This window comes from Idiotropiscis lumnitzeri, chromosome 6 (assembly GCF_059441095.1).
Source record: "Idiotropiscis lumnitzeri isolate Australia: NSW breed Sydney's pygmy pipehorse chromosome 6, RoL_Ilum_1.0, whole genome shotgun sequence".
Lineage (NCBI taxonomy): Eukaryota > Metazoa > Chordata > Actinopteri > Syngnathiformes > Syngnathidae > Idiotropiscis > Idiotropiscis lumnitzeri.
In genome coordinates, this window is record NC_142396.1 from 23,645,278 (window position 1) to 23,661,739 (window position 16,462).

The 16,462-nt window shown below is 42.0% G+C and overlaps 1 protein-coding gene across 3 annotated transcripts in view; it reads right to left on the minus strand.

Moving 5' to 3' along the window:
• The window catches only part of sntb2 (syntrophin, beta 2), a 39,029-nt gene that overhangs the window by 11,455 nt on the left and 11,112 nt on the right, over positions 1-16,462 (minus strand). For all 3 annotated transcript variants that reach the window (XM_088298882.1, XM_088298883.1, XM_088298880.1), the window contains one exon: positions 5,104-5,300. In XM_088298882.1, coding sequence (XP_088155008.1) covers positions 5,104-5,300 — 197 coding nt within the window. The remainder of the gene's footprint in view (positions 1-5,103; positions 5,301-16,462) is intronic.

Sequence of the window (16,462 nt, forward strand, 5' to 3'; positions counted from 1 at the left end):
AGTATGCATAACATTCTTGCATTGTACTTCCAGGCCCAGCATGTATTCAAATAAACAATTTCACCTTTATTTTCATAGTCAGTGTTAGCGTTTAATGTTTTTTATTATATTCCGATGTGCATGATTTTGCTGACATAATCTGCTCCCGAGATGGTTTAACTTTGAAGCATAGGTCATCACAGTTTAACTTCACCTGGAGTAGAGCTGTAAGAGTGTCAGTGCCCATTGTCTTTCTATATTCGGTGTGAATCTTGGACTCATCCTTGTGTTCTGACCGACACCCAGGGGTGAAAAGAGCATACCCCCATTGAACCAAATCACCTATACAGTCCACCCCTAGGCTCTCCAACAATCTTTCTGACGTTGCTGAACACACGCTCACTCTCAGCATTGCTGTGAGGCAGGCACAGGAGCACTTGGTAGAGCTGTCGGATGAGGGGGAAACGCTCTTGGCCAAATCCAGTTTTCAGCTCAAAGATTTTAGGCCAAAATTCTTTGGGAATTGACCTTTGATCCTGAGAAGTCTGGGGCAAGAGTTGTGTACCCGGCGACTTGGTTTTTGGTTCCGAGGGCGGCCAGGCCCCGCTGACACCGACGGCTGCGGGGCTGAGGGAGGGGGAGTAGCGCAGGGCGGTCGAGCCCCAGCACCCCCCTCCCGGCCCCGGCCCGCCGGCCGTGGCCCGGCCAGACTAGTGGGGTTTAGACAAGTACCCGAGACGGGGGGAACGTAACAAGCAGGAGCGGGGCGGGACGAGGCGGCGGGGACGGGGCGATCCAGACCGGGGACGGACGAGGTTGGGCCGAGGGAAAAGGAATGGGATAACTGCGCGCGGCTTGCCCCGCGCGCAACCCCCGCTTCCTCGAGGAGGTTAAACGGATAACTGCACAAGACTCGCGCCGCGTGCAGCCCCCGCAATCCCCACTCCCTGGCCCCGTTACAGCCGTCCCCGCGGGCCACACTACCGCACGGGTCCCGGTACCTACTCCTTGCATGCTTGAACCTACCGCCACGGATGCGGCTCCGGGTCGCGGCGAGCCCCGGCGCGCGGCGGGCGTAACGGGCCGGCCCGCCCGCTCGTCAGCGGGCGAAACCGTCCCCTCCGCACCAGCCTCACGCGCCAGGAATCATTACCGAATGCCGAGTCGATATCGGTCTGGACTGAACCGTCATTGGGATTTTTTTTTGTTTAACTTTTTTGTGGTTTCCCGTATAAAAGTCGTTATACGCCGTATGTGATTAGAAATTGTCAAAAAACTTATAAAATACGGGGAAACCGTATAAGTTGACAGGTATGCTTTCTTCATACGAACACACCTACCTCCTCTCCTTCTTCGACCAACTGCATATAAATAATATTGTGAGCAAAATCAGTAGAAAATCTCATTGAGCAGATGCAGTGCTAATTTTATGTCACCAGAAACCAGAAAAGAATTACTGGAGTCATTAATGTATGTCACTTGGATTATTGTTCCACTGTTTGGACCAGCGATGCAAAAATGCTCTAATCTCGTTGTACACTGAGTATAATGACAATAAAGGGCGTTCTGATTCTGAGTCTCAAAAAGATCCCGATGAACTAAAAATTGTACAAAATCGAGCAGCTAAGTTAGCTTTCGGGTGCCTTTTTAAAATGAATGTCAATGTAATGCATCATGAGCGGTGATGAATGAAAGTCAAGGACAGATTGGCATGTAGTACTGTGATTTCATTGCTTAAAATCTGGACCTCACACAGATATATCAGTCTCTTTTCTAAACTACTGCCCACCTGTAACAGACATGGTTTTAATACACGACAAGCCTCAAATACAAATTTTTACTTGCCTTTACCAACAACTGGAAACTACTTTCCTATATTGAGCCATTTCTTACTGGAACATGCTACCTCCACATATGATGTCAATAAGCAGTCATGTTGTTTTTAAAACAAACCTAAAAAAATCTGTGATCAATGGAGAAATGTTGCTGATGCAGGTCAAGTTATACACTTGTCTAGTTTTTTTTCACCTTTCTATTTGTGTCTTTACAGTTGTAGAATTGGGCATAACCTGACTTGTGCCTATTGTATAACTCTTTGTAATTTGTAAATGTACTAATTGAATTGTTTAAATTTTTATTGATTGTGTGTGGACCCTGGGAGAAGAATAGTCTATGCACTGGTATAGACAAATGGGGATCCTTAAATTAACAAAAAGATATCAGCCCCCGCAAAAAATAAATAAACAAATAAAATAAAAACAAACAAAAAAAAAAGAATCAGATTTTATTGCACAACATCCAAATTCTCCAATATTAGCACTCATGGACAAGCGGTCCATTCGGGTCTGGTCTAAGCGTAAGTAAGCGTGCATAGCCAAACAACCACTCCTATAAAGGAGCTAGAGAAGAGAGTGTGGGAGTGACTATATTCATTTAAAAAAAAATTAAGTTTGCGGTAAAATAAATAAATAAGTTTAAAAAAATCACGCGCGCATGCACTGCTGTCATTCACTTGAATTTGTAGCACAGGCTTGCCTCTGTGCTGCTCGCAACTAAAATGTTGCTAAACTGAGGCTTTGTTTTTCACATGTTACTAGCATAATATTACAACATCAAAACATCCAATTATGGCATTAAAAAACATACATAATAGATTATAAATTATCTAATTAAAGTGCTTGAATCATTGTATCTTCATCCCGAGTCTGTATTGACTGACAGCAGTTGCAGAAAAACTTCTGGGGTTACGGAGATGTCATTCAAAACAATTAAGCCATGAGGAGCATTCCTCATAAAGCCCACCCATCTATTAGATAAAAAGCAAAAGCCTGGGACCGTAAACGAGGAACAAGGGAGCGTAAATGAACAACCAGGCAACATAAATGAGAAATTATGTCGTCAAGAGCAAAAACTTCTCTCAAGTCTTAATTTTTGCTTGCATTTCAAAAAAAATTTGGAACCAATGTTTTGTTTACAATTCAAAAGGTTTTGATTGATTCTTTTTGGCACAAAGCTGATTCTGTAGTACAGTCGTGTACACATCTTAGAGACACAATGTTGATTGAACTGATTAAAGCATAAAAGGGAACTCCAATACAGTGTCTCTAGCTTTAGGTGCAACATATTGAGAAAATAAATGAAAAAAATAGTGATATTAATGAAAATTGGCTTGGACAAAATTAATTATACCCTCAACTGAAATTCAATTTTTCAACATTTTGTATGATCATTGCCGTTTAAAAAAATTCTGTAACTCAGACTAGTGTATTTGTTGACAGGTACCGGCATTTAAACTCAACTTCTCATGAGAAACTGCGGCCCCAGAACCCAGTATTTGTGTTTGGCAAGGAATCGGCAGCATGCTCCACATACACAGATCTGCACACTTATAGATAAGTGTAATTCAGCGACCAGGGAAAAAAGGAAACAAAAACAATGCGCTTATGGCGGCTCACAAATACTTCACAGTTCAGTTGTTATTTTAGATTTGGGGATCAAAGTGCATTTGCTGTTATTAATGTACATTGAACATGCATTTAATGTTACTTCCACAGATGTGGCAGTCAACTAACCAGTACACAGTCCTCAAAGTGAGGAGTGAACAATGCAATATTTCAGTGCACTGACCTTTTTACTGTTTCTTTAAAAACATACTCATTAAATTGCTTCTTCACTTTGACGCTCAGTACTCGTCATGTTCTGTAAGCTGCCGCCCTGGTGACCTGATCCCAGATAAGCAAAATAAAATGAATGAATGGATCATTATGGAGTGTTGTATATTAAACCTTGAGCGGAAAAATTTATGTAGTCAATTTTGAAAATTGTTTAACAAAACAATTACTGTATTTTCCGGACCATAGGGCGCAATTTAAAGTCCCAAATATACCCCAAAACAAACGGGGCGCCTGATAAAGCGACGCGCCCATTATATGGACTGAGCATCACTCTCGACCATCAACACTTTTACTCATTGGGCTGTTCGGAGTGCATGTTAGCACACCCTGCTGGTCAAAGTCTGAGTCATCTATGATTCGAATTGACTGACTAATACATTATGTGACTATGGTGTTTGGGTGATGGTGTAGGAGAAAGCTGGACAAAAGGGCAGCTGTCCACAATATTGAAGTCTGTCTTATCATTTATGTTATTGCAAGCAAGAAACGTCCCAGGTTTAGACAACAGACTGCAAAAAGCCCAAAGCACAACATGCACATCTCTCTAAACAGCCATGCACATCTCTCTAAACAACCATGTGATTGGCTGAATCTGAGTGGCTCCCAAGAAGCCATTGCTATAATCTTTTTGTGTTATTTTTATTTCCTTTGGGTATATAGATGACATGAGAGATACATGTTTTGTGTTAATCTTATTTCTTTGTTTCATTGTTTGCTTGTATGCTGAGTTTTTTTGGTTTTGATTTGAAACCGTGACTCTAAGGAGTGTGGTGACCAGTGAAGTCCCTCCCCTGACATTGTCTAGTAGACATATTGCCATGACACCTCTTATTGGTTAGAGTCAGTGTTATTGGCAGTGATTCCTTATAGTTTCAGGACATCTGTCATTGACTTGGGGTGATACCTCTGGCAGCGATCCCTTAAGAGATTGAGTCCTGGTGAGCTGGCTACAGCTAGCGCGAACTGAGCTATCGCGAGCTGAGCTAGCGCGAGCTCGCGCCTTGTAGTGCGGCGCGCCTAGTATATGCATTAAATATGGAAATAGCACCCTCAACTGGTGTTGCGCCCTTTGATGCAGTGCGTAAAAATACAGTATGTTGGAAAAGTTAAGTGACTAACTACCTTCAAGACACACAATATATAGAGACACAGCAACAAACCTTTCTAGAAGTGAACGGTTCAAGTTTCATCTTATATGAATAACACGCATAGTTCTGTCAATAACTATTATACATGAACACTACAGTAATTCTAAGAATTATTTCGGGATCTTAAAAGTGTCCCGATTTGCTTGTTGGATGATACAATATTGCAAGTACAGCATTTGATCATGCAAATTCTACATGTTTTCCAACAGGCCCTGTGCATTATCCATCCTTAGTGTGGAAAGGCAACGCTGCAATTTTCTCAATTAGAATTTCATTTCCAGATGAAAAGAATTTGCACTCACCGATAGAGACTTCTTTGATGAGTTCTGCAGCGGAATGTGCACCTTGTACTAGGGCTCTTGTCCATGAAGATAGATCCCAGTGGGTCTCCACACGAAATATGTGTGATTCAATGCCACGCCCTGTGCCGGTCCGAGTAGCAAATACCAGGTCGGAACTCTGGGCAGGAGAGCCATGGACACTGCCAGAATGCACCAGTCTGGATGGAGATATACAAAGTAAAAGATAAAGATAAAGATGTCCTTTCATAGTCCCAGTAGGGAAATATGCACACAGAGGCGGCGGCGTAATGTAGCCGTTAATGTATAGCAATAGCATCAGACATTCAGAAAAAGCATGCAAATATACACAATATATACGTATATACACAAATCCCCCTGTATATACACACTTACATCCCACAACATATACAAGTGTAAGGAAACACTCCTAATGTCTGTCAATGTTACATAGGGGAAATAAATACAAATGCAGCAATGATAAAAAAAATACTGCAATGATAAAAATACCGCAATGATAAAAGTACTGCAATGATAAGAGTACTGCAAATGGTCCTGTCATTTTATTTTTTCGAGAAATGGCACTATTACTCCACTGTACTGGAAAAGAGTTTTGGCTGTGTGAAGGAAGTTTATGAAATAGCTCAGCAAAGCAAGACCTGCTGCTTGCTGCCATCCATCCATTATTTAAGCCGCTTATCCTCACAAGGGTATGGGCATGCCAGAGCCCATTCCATTTGTCAATGGGGGCAGTAGGTGGGGTACACCCTGAACTAGTAGGCAGCCAATCACAGGGCGTATATCTTGAAGGAGTTTCTCCTTTCTAATGACCTGGATCTACTGTGCCTGATGGAGACTTGGACAGTCTCTTCTGGACAGACTTCTTGGACTCCCCAACGACTTCAAGCCATGGTGGAGGTACAGTGAGTATTTTTAAAAACAATTTTAAATGTAAACGGTGTATATTTGCCACATCAATGTGCTTGCTCAAATCAGGCTCAAGTTTGTCATAGTCTCCTCATGGGGGATTTTAATATTCATGTTTGCTATCCAGAAAAAACATTGGAAAAACGTTTTAAGTCTAATTGATTCTTTTAATTTTGTGCAGTATGTGACGAACCCCAACACATGCTCAAGGAGATATTTTAGACCTAGTGCTCATTGATGGTTTACTGGTGTCAAACTTAAATGTCTTGGACAATGTGATTTCCGATCACGACATGATTTGATGTCTTGCTTTCTTGTACTGCTGTTAAAATCTGCCACTCCGGAGTACAGCGGACGGATTTTCAACCCACACTCTCACCTCTTGGTTCCACTCATTCTGCTGTGCTATACTGGATTTGGTGGCTCCATTAAAAAACATGCAATCAAAAGCTCGAGGCTTGGTTTAATGACAGAACTTGTGCCCTGGATGAGGACCCACTCCACTGAAGTCATCTTCCTGCAGCACTTCATTCAATTGACTTTTACATTATCTTATCTATTATTGCATAGCATCATTTTATGTGTCAAATGTTGCCCAGTTGGCATCCATTGCAGCCTGGTCATCCTGGAAGGGGGATTCCCCCATCTGTGGTCCCTTCTCAAGGTTTCTCACTTTTCCCCTAATGAGGTTTTTTGAGTTTTTCCTTGCCCTCCTGGGGGTTAAGATCGGGGATGTCGATTGTGGCTATGTAAAGCCCTTTGAGACTGTCTGTGATAAAGGGCTATACAAATAAAATTGACTTGACTTGACTTGCAGCTAAACAGGGGTGCCAAAAAGCCAAAACTGAAGTGGAAAAAAGACAAGTTGCAGGTCAAATCTGAAAAGATTGCTGGCGTAACTATCAGATCTAAGTTAAACATGCCAAAAGAGAACATTATTGAACCTTATTCACTGGTTAACCGTCATAACCCACATGTACTATTTAAAACTAGTAATGCTCTACTTAAACCCCCTCGGCTTATTTGCTCAGACTCTTGCCCTGAAGTATGCAATTAGTTCCTGCAAGTTTTCATTGATCAAGTTTCCACCGCTAGGACTCTTGTTTAAAAAAACTAAACAAACAAACACAGTTGATCCTTCTGCCCCTGTTCAGCAGTGTTAAATTATTTTAAAACTATTTCCTTGACATTTTAAAAGTAATTGGTTTGCCAGACTAATCCATCTGGCTCGCCTTATGACTCTGTTCCTCCGCATTTCTTTAAAGTGGGTCTCCCAACTACTAAATCGGTCTTGGCCATTATCAACAGCAGTCTGTCTTCTGGTGTAGTACCCCAACAATTCAAACATGCTGTGGTACAACCCAGGCTAAAGAAACCTGGCCTTGGTCAGGATGTACTGTCAAATTTTAGACCCATTTCCAAGCTGCCTTTTATTTTTAAAAAATCTGGAAAAAGTGGTGAACATGCAGTTAAAATCTTTCTTGGAGAACTTGACGGCGAGCTAGAAAGTCACATTCAAACCTGCTCTCTGCAACAATCCTAATTAATCCTTAAATTTGGTTTAAAAATGCCTCGAAACGGAGCAAATTGATGCAGAAATGCCTGGTGGTGGAAAGGCGAATAAGGACAAATAAAAAATAACAGTCTAAATTAACAGACTTTGGGCAACAAGGTGTGGAGCAGCATGCTAACAAGGAAGTTAATGCTGCTATTCAAGATGCTACTACTGGTGGCATAGCTACCGTACAGTAATGGGGTCGGTGCTGCGATGTCACTCAGCATTAAAGAACAACAACTACGCTAGGCTAAAGATTAAATACTGGAAGAGATACGCAACTTAAAGACAAAGATTTTGCTACTTGAGACATCAGCTGACTCGTAGCATTTTAACAGTCAAACAATTTTGCACTATAACATTTGAACATGTATGAAAGCTAACACTGCAGCACTTTACAACTCATACTCATACTTAGTTGCATTCAATGTATTTATATGGCTGTCCATTAGTGTGTTTCTTGAAACTGTACTGTATTTTAAACTTATGTTGCGTTTTCTCTTGTATAATCTAACATCAACCTGCCACAGGGACAACGGATGCAAATTAGCCATTGGCTATAATCTGGCATATTAACAGGAAACTGTTTGATTAATATGCACTGTCCCTATATACATAAAAAATTAATAAATACAAATACAAAAGTGCTGGGTAGATTTGACGGCGTATTGAAGGCCATAGCCGAAACAAGTAAGGAGGTGGCTGAATATACAGTGCGGCTAAATGAAGCGGAGGTGCGGCTGTCTACTGTGGAGAATGAACAGGTTGATGTGGAAGATGGGGTCGAGAACCAACAGAAAAAAATAAGTTTGAAGAGAAGCTGATTGATTTGGAAATGAAATCACACATGATTGGTCAGACACACCAAAAACTGTGAGGGCTCGGATATGGAATTTTTGGAAAGTTGGCTCTCTGACACACTCGATCTTAATTCGTTGCGCTCCCCCATTGTTCTGGAAAAGGCACACCGCATCAGACCAAAGAGAGACTCTGATGCCCCAACAAGAGAAGTTGAATTGTGTTATCTCAATTACAATCAGAAAGATGGTATTTCGAGCAGCAACTTCAAAGGAGGATGTTTTCTACAAGAATCAACATGTGATGTGTTACGTCGATGACGCTACGGAGGTGCACAGACGGCGCAACAGTACGACAGTATCCGTGATCAGCTGCTTAAGCTAGGAGTGAGGCATGGCATTCTCTCCCCATCTACATTTCTGCTGACATACATGCATACATATGAGAAAGTCCACAAGTTCATTTCTGCAGCGGAGTTCAAGATTTTTGATCAGAGGATCCAAATGGACACAGAAGAAACAGGTTGAGTGATGTATTGTTTCTGTTAATAGCAAAATAGCTGAGGTGTTTGGAAAATCTTTTGATGCAAAGTTTTTGGAAAGTTTTGTTCAGAAGATCCAAATGGACAGAAGAAATTGGTGAATTGGTGGTTGAGCCTTGTTAATATTGAGTGAAGCTTTTAGTTTAAAAAAAAAAAACTTAAAAGGAAGAGGTGGAAAAAAGGAAAATAAAAATCCCAGTTTTGTAGATTTTTGTTCAGAAGTTCCACATGGACACTGGAGATACTAATTGATTAGTACTGTATATGGATCATGTTATTCGTTTTGTGACTGAATCTTTCGGCAATTTAAAAAAAACTTGTGAAATCAAACTTTATGGTGGGAATGGATAAGTGGATCAGCCTTTTTTCTCCTTCTTATAGTTATTTTATATAAATATAAATGCTTAAAAGGGGCAAAAGTTACTACAAATAGGTTCCTACGGGAGACTGGTGAATTGTGTTAATACTGTGAACACAACTGAGAGCAGAACAATTGATCTGTTGACGTTAGCGATAGGAAGCAATATTGTGCAGGGGATAACCCAGTTAGTGGGGAAACGATGGGTTGTTTCTGTTTTATTTGTAGCGTTTTGTTTGTGTTTAATTGTTCTTGTCTGTTAACATCGCAGACACATTTATTCTAACAAGGTTTATTTGTTTTGTTTAGATGACAAAAATGTGAGATTAAATTGACTTCTTGGGATTGCAAAAACCAAACAGATTATGAATAAAATAAAAGATTTAGGCTCAAAGAATAGTCTTCTTGCAGGACACCCACACTCTTCAGGAGGAGGAGATTAGAATAAGCAGGAAGTGGCAGGGATCTTTGTATGCATGGTAAATTACATCTAGAGCTAGAGGTGTTATTAAATTGATTCATAAATCAACACCATTTTATGTCATGAACGTTGTACATTTGGAAGGTATTTGATTACCCAGGGATTTATTTTACGCGAAACATTCAACTTGGTGAATGTTTATGGGCCTATATGGATGATGACCATTTCTTTACAAAACTTTTAAAAAATCTTAAAAAAAAACTATTTCCTTTCTCCCAGGAAAAAGTATCATTGGTGGAGATTGGAACTGTGCTTTAAATCCTGTCTTAGATTGAGCAACGTGAACTGACCCAACTCATAATAAATACAAAAATAAAACTGTAATTATCCAGGATGTCACGAAGAAATTACAGCTGATAGAGATTTATCGCCACTTCATCCGACTGCCATAACATATTATTGTCAATCTAAAATAATGAAGACATACTCTCGCATAGATTACGTTCTGATGTCAGTAGATCTGTTACCTATTATAGCAGAAAGTTTGCATGATAGTATTTCAGATATTACAGATATTTCAGACCATGCCTTATGTAATACAAAATAAAATCATAACGACTTAGTGGTGGACCCTCCTACATGGTGTCGCCACTATGTAGAAGGGTCCACCACTAAGTCTAAATTAGTATAAATTCAACTCACACCACTGCTAGTATTAAATGGGAGGCCAGGCTTATATGAGGCGTCATATAACCTCCGATACCTCTTCAAAATCTAATGAACAGTGCAACAAAAGAATACAATTGGAAAAGAAATAAAGACGCTGGAGGGGCAGTTATTAAAAAAAAACAATTCTTTAGTAGAAAAAGAGTTAAGGCTTTTAAAATTACAGTATAATAAACAATCAGCAGAAAGGGCAGCGTCTTATAAAATACGGCTAATTCAGTCTTTTTATGAACAAGGAATAAAAGATTTTAGCATGAAAAATTAAACACCCTGAAATAAGGAAAATATAACTTCAATAAATGCAAAGAGGGAGACAATTGTAAAGATGAATAGTGAGTTCCAAAATGACTATGACAAACCTGATGAATCTCAGAGCCATTTAGAAAGAAATACTCAATTTTATTTCCTCAATCAGGTCAAATATACTGAATATTACGGCTACAATTTGCCAAAACCCGGATAGCGAGATCAGTGAAGCGGAAATAAATGCAATACAAGTAATCGATAGAATGAGCGCAAGTCAAAAAGCTGGGTCTGATGGTTTACCAACAGTCTTTTAAAAAAGAATTAAAGGCAAGTTAGTAAAAGTAATTTTGGAAATGTTACGCAAAGGTATTATGAATGGCATCCTCCCTAAATCAGTGATCTGCGCCCTGATTATATTATGGAAAACCTAGCAACAAATGTGACATATGAGACCAATAGGTCTGTTAAAAATCAGACAAAGATACTTTGTAAACTATTACCAACACATTTGTAAGACATTCTCCCATTGATCAAAACAACTTTATTCTGGGAAGCCAAGGTTTGCAAAATGTAAGGAGGATTCTTATCATCGTTCAAGGTTTAGACACACCACAGATATGGCCCTCCTCTCCTTAGATGCTGAAAAAGTGATAGGATGAAGTGGAGTCTTTTCAATGTTTCAGAATTTGATTTTTGCACCTACATTCCGAAAATGGGTACAAGTATTGTATGTATATCCGATTGCAGAGTGTTTAACAAATAATAATGCGTCTAAACCAACTCTAATTAAACGTAGATGCCGCCAATGATGCCCGTTATCCCTTTTATTGTTCACTTTAGCAACGGAACCTTTTGGTTTAGTTGTATGGTCACATTTAGATAAAACAGGAATTACAATTGTGGTAAGGGATGCCGTCAGGCTGAAGAAGCAGTCCTATCGGGTACTTTCTGGCCTGTGGGACTCCGGAGGCAGCTGACAGGTACCGACTGGCCAAGCGGAAAACGGCTTCGGTGGTTGCTGAAGCAAAAACTCGGGCGTGGGAGGAGTTTGGTGAGGCCATGGAAAGCGACTTCCAGACGGCTTGGAAGAAATTCTGGTTCACCATCCGGCGTCTCAGGAGGGGGAAGCAGTGCACCATTGACACTGTTTATAGTGGTGACGGGGTGCTGCTGACCTCGACTCGGGACGTTGTGAGTCGGTGGGGAGAATACTTTGAAGACCTCCTCAATTCCACTGACACGCCTTCCATTGAGGAAGCATAGCCTGGGGACTCAGAGGTGGACTCACCTATTTCTGGGGCTGAAGTAACCGAGGTGGTTAACAAGCTCCTCGGTGGCAAGGCCCTTGGGGTGGATGAGATCCTCCCAGAGTTCCTAAAAGCTCTGGATGTTGTGGGGCTGTCATGGTTGACACACCTCTACAACATCACATGGACATTGGGGACAGTGCCTCTGGATTGGCAGATCGGGGCGGTGGTCCACCTCTTTAAGAAGGGGGACCGAGGGTGTGTTCCAACTACAGAGGAATTATACTCAGCCTCCCTGGTAAGGTCTACTCAGGGGTACTGGAGAGGGGGGTTCGTCGGAGGTCGAATCTCAGATCCAGGAGGAGCAGTGTGGTTTTCGTCCAGGCTGCGGAACAGTGGACCAGCTCTGCACTCTCCACAGGGTCCTTGAGGGTGCATGGGAGTTCGCCCAACCAGTCTACATGTGTTTTGTGGACTTGGACAAGGCGTTCGACCGTGTCCCTTAGGGAATTCTGTGGAGTGTGCTTCGGGAATACGGGGTACCAAGCCCACCCATACGGACCGTTCCGTCCCTGTACCACCGATGTCAGCGTTTGGTCCGCATTGCCGGCGGTAAGTCGGATTCGTTTCCAGTGAGGGTTGGACTCCGCCAAGGTTGCCCTTTGTCACCAATTCTGTTCATAACCTGTATGGATAGAATTTCTAGGCGCAGTCGAGGCAGTGAGGGCATCCGGCTTGGTGGCCTCAATATCACATCTCTGCTTTTTGCAGATGATGTGGTACTGTTGGCTTCTTCGAGCCGTGATCTCCAACTCTCACTGGAGCGGTTCGCAGCCGAGTGTGAAGCGGTTGGGATGTAAATTAGCACCTCCAAATCTGAGACCTTGGTTCTCAGTCGGAAAAGGGTGGAGTGCCCTCTCCAGGGCGGGGAAGAGATCCTGCCCCAAGTGGAGGAGTTTAAGTATCTTGGGGTCTTGTTCACGAGCGAGGGGAGGATGGAGCTAGAGATTGACAGGCGGATTGGTGCAGCGTCCGCTGTGATGATGACGCTGTATCGGTCTGTCGTGGTGAAGAGGGAGCTGAGCCAAAAGGCAAAGCTCTCGATTTACCGGTCGATCTGCGTTCCTACCCTCACCTATGGTCACGAGCTGTGGGTCGTGACCGAAAGAACAAGATCTCGGATACGAGCGGCCGAAATGAGTTTCCTCCGCAGGGTGTCCGGGCTCTCCCTTAGAGATAGGGTGAGAAGCTCGGCCATCCGGAAGGGACTCAGTGTCAAGCCGCTGCTCCTCCACGTTGAGACGAGCCAGCTGAGGTGGCTCGGGCATCTGATTACGATGCCTCCTGGATGCCTCCCTGGTGAGGTGTTCCGTCCCACCGGCAGGAGGCCCCGACGACGACCCAGGACACGCTGGAGAGACTATGTCTCCCGGCTGGTCTGGAAACGCCTGGGGATCCCTCCGGAAGAGCTCAAAGGCGTGGCTGGGGAGAGGGAAGTCTGTGTTCCCCTGCTGAAATTTCTACCCCCGCAACCAGACCCCGGATGAGCGGCAGAAAATGGATGGATGGATGGATGGAGGAATCACAATTGGTCAGGGCCAACTTAACCATTCATTATATACAGATGACAGAACACTATTTCTTTCGCAATTAAATTACTCTATTCCCGCTTTGATCAAATTAATCCATGTGTTCGTTTATATTTCAGGGTATGTTATTAGTGGATTAAAAACACAAACTACTTCTGGATAAAGAAGAAAGGGTGAATCCACCCACACCCACTTTAGAGTTGGTTGTTATATAATTATGATTCACTTCTTGAAGTAATTACAAATCGTTCGAATATATCGATGCTTTGGCCTATATAATTGGATAGTAGAATTAATATTTAAAGCACGAACATAATTTCGAAAATATGTGTATTTCAGAATATTCCCTTGCCACCCCCTGGTGATTTGTTTAAAACAGTTAAAATGCTGCTTCTACAATTTATATGGGCAAATAAAAGCCCTAGAATAAGACTGTCCCTTCTTCATTTGCCTTTCAATAAAGGAGGCTGGAGATGTCCAAACGTATTATGGTACTATTGGGCAGCCAAGACACTATTTCAGTTTGAAGGTTGATCCCCAGGGGATAGCAATGGAAAGCAATGGCTTAGTCCCCTCATTACCTCTGGTTTCCTTTCTGATAAGGAAGCAAAGTTCATCAGGAAAAACTAGTAATCCAATAGTTAGAAACATGGTCAAGGTAGGGTACAATTCTAAAAGATTCATTAAAGATCTGCTTGTTCTATCATAATTTACCCCTATTTGAGGAAATCAGGATTTCACCCCTGGGAGGGCAGATGCTGTGTTTAAGCAATGGTCTCACAAGAGTTTTAAGATTTATATGCAGCAGACTCAGACTATGTGGTGTCTTTTTATACTTAAAGGATTACATATAATATTCAGAGAAAATATTTCTTCAAGTATTTGCAAGTTTGAAGTTATATTGGAACAAAACAACAATTTAGCAACCTCGCCCCCATATCAAAGCTGTAGGAAATAATGAGAAAAAAAAACATTTTCGGGATAACTCAATCTTAAAATTAGAAGCTTGGGAGAATGATCTGGAATTAAATTTGTCATTGGAAGAATGGGAATTAGTTGGCAAAAAAGGTCATGAACAGACTATTAACTCTCGACTAAGGTTGTTACATTACGTCATGGAAGTCCTCCAGTCAGCTTTCAAGATGTTGCAAAGCAGGACTCAGCCCTGTTACACATTTTTAGTGACATTCTCCTGGCAAATGATCCTGGAGACTATGCGTGTCTGGTTTTGTTGGATTTAACACCAGCATGTTATACGATGGATCACAGTACTCTGTTGACTCGTTTGCACCACAGGTGGGCATTAGTGGTAGCTTATGATCATAGATTTAGATCCTATTTGGCTGACAGAACATTTTCTATTCGCCTTGGATGCTCTGAGTCCCGCTCTGCCCCTTGGTCGTATGGTGTTCCACAAGGTTCTGTTTTAGGGCCCTTTCTGTTTGCATTGTACTTGCTGCCCCTAGGTTCCATCCTACGAAAACATGGAATTTCCTTCCATTGCGATGCAAATGACAGTCAGATCTACGTCCTGCTGAGCCAAAAAAGACGCATTCTCTTTGAAACCACTTTTGTCTGGAGGAAATCAAGACCCGGATGGCACTGATTTTGTTGAATTTCAATGAAAAGAAAACTGATGTTATGGTGTTTGGTCCCAGTGGCCCTCATCCTGCTCACTTGGCCCCTTGACTCCTTATCTAAAGCCAACAGTCTCGAACTTGGGTCTTAAACTGGACAGTGACCGACAAATCGGTGCCGTTGTTAAATCCAGCTTTTTTCATCATAGGCAGTTGATTAAGGTTCAGTATCTTGTATCTCAACAGCACTTTGAAACAGTAATTCATACCTTCGGCACATCTCGGTTGGATTACTGTAATGCACGTTATTTTTGAGTCAGCCAACCCTCCATCAAGCGTCTCCAGTTAGTCCCAAATGCTGCTGCTCGCCGCTTGACTGCCCATAACTCCTTCTCTGGCTCCCTGTACATAGCGTTTTTTTTTTGTTTTTTTTAAATTCTATTATTTGTAAAAATCCTTAAATTGTCTCGCCCCACCTTACCTCTCTGAACTCCTCCACCCTTACGCACCTGCCTAGTGCCTCAGGACTGCAGAACAGATGCTATTAGAGTTACTGAGGACTATGCGAAGGCTCAGAGTGGGTTGAGCCTTTTCCATTGCCAGTTGCTCTATTATTAGAATGACCTCCTGCTAAACGAAAGGCAAGCCCCCTCGCTTCTTTAAACCTTGTCTTAAAACATATTTTTAATCTTTGGGTATTGACTCAGCATGAGACTTAGTTTTTGGTTTTTACTGTTTTTATGCATTTTACTTTATTATTAATAGCAGCGATGGCTGCGAGGTCCCTTATTGTTTTTGCAAACATTATCATTCGTAGTAGTATTATTGTTAGGGCCCAAGCAGCAACCACGGCGATGTCTCTATTGTTCTTGTAGAAATTATTATTATTATTATTATTGTTATTATTATTATTATTATTAGTGCCTGAGCAGCGACAGCTCAGAGGTCCTTATTAGTAGCAGGCCTGGATGTTTCCCTGCCATGGCTAACCAGGAGCTGCCGCTGCGGTGGTGTTAAAAGTAACAGCACTGCTAAAGGCAGCAATTAGCTTTCGGTTGTTAAACAGACAAGGTTATCAGAACAGCTTCTTACCGTCCAAACATGTGACTGAGTGCAGTCGAGTACATTTACTCCACCAGCGCTTGCAGCCGTCAGCGTTGCGGTGCGAGTGGACGTCAATTTTGGATAAACACCTCATGGACGAACACTGGAGGTGGTCTTTTTTAACATTCCATGTCGTGGAGCGGCATGTGCTTTTAGCCTGGGTGGCTTCGGCAGCGTCAATGTCTAGCAATAGGAAGATTCATTTATGGGCTCTCTCTTCTGCGTTCCAGTTAGAAGGCGAGCAGCAGCATTTTTCCCCAACTGAAGATACCC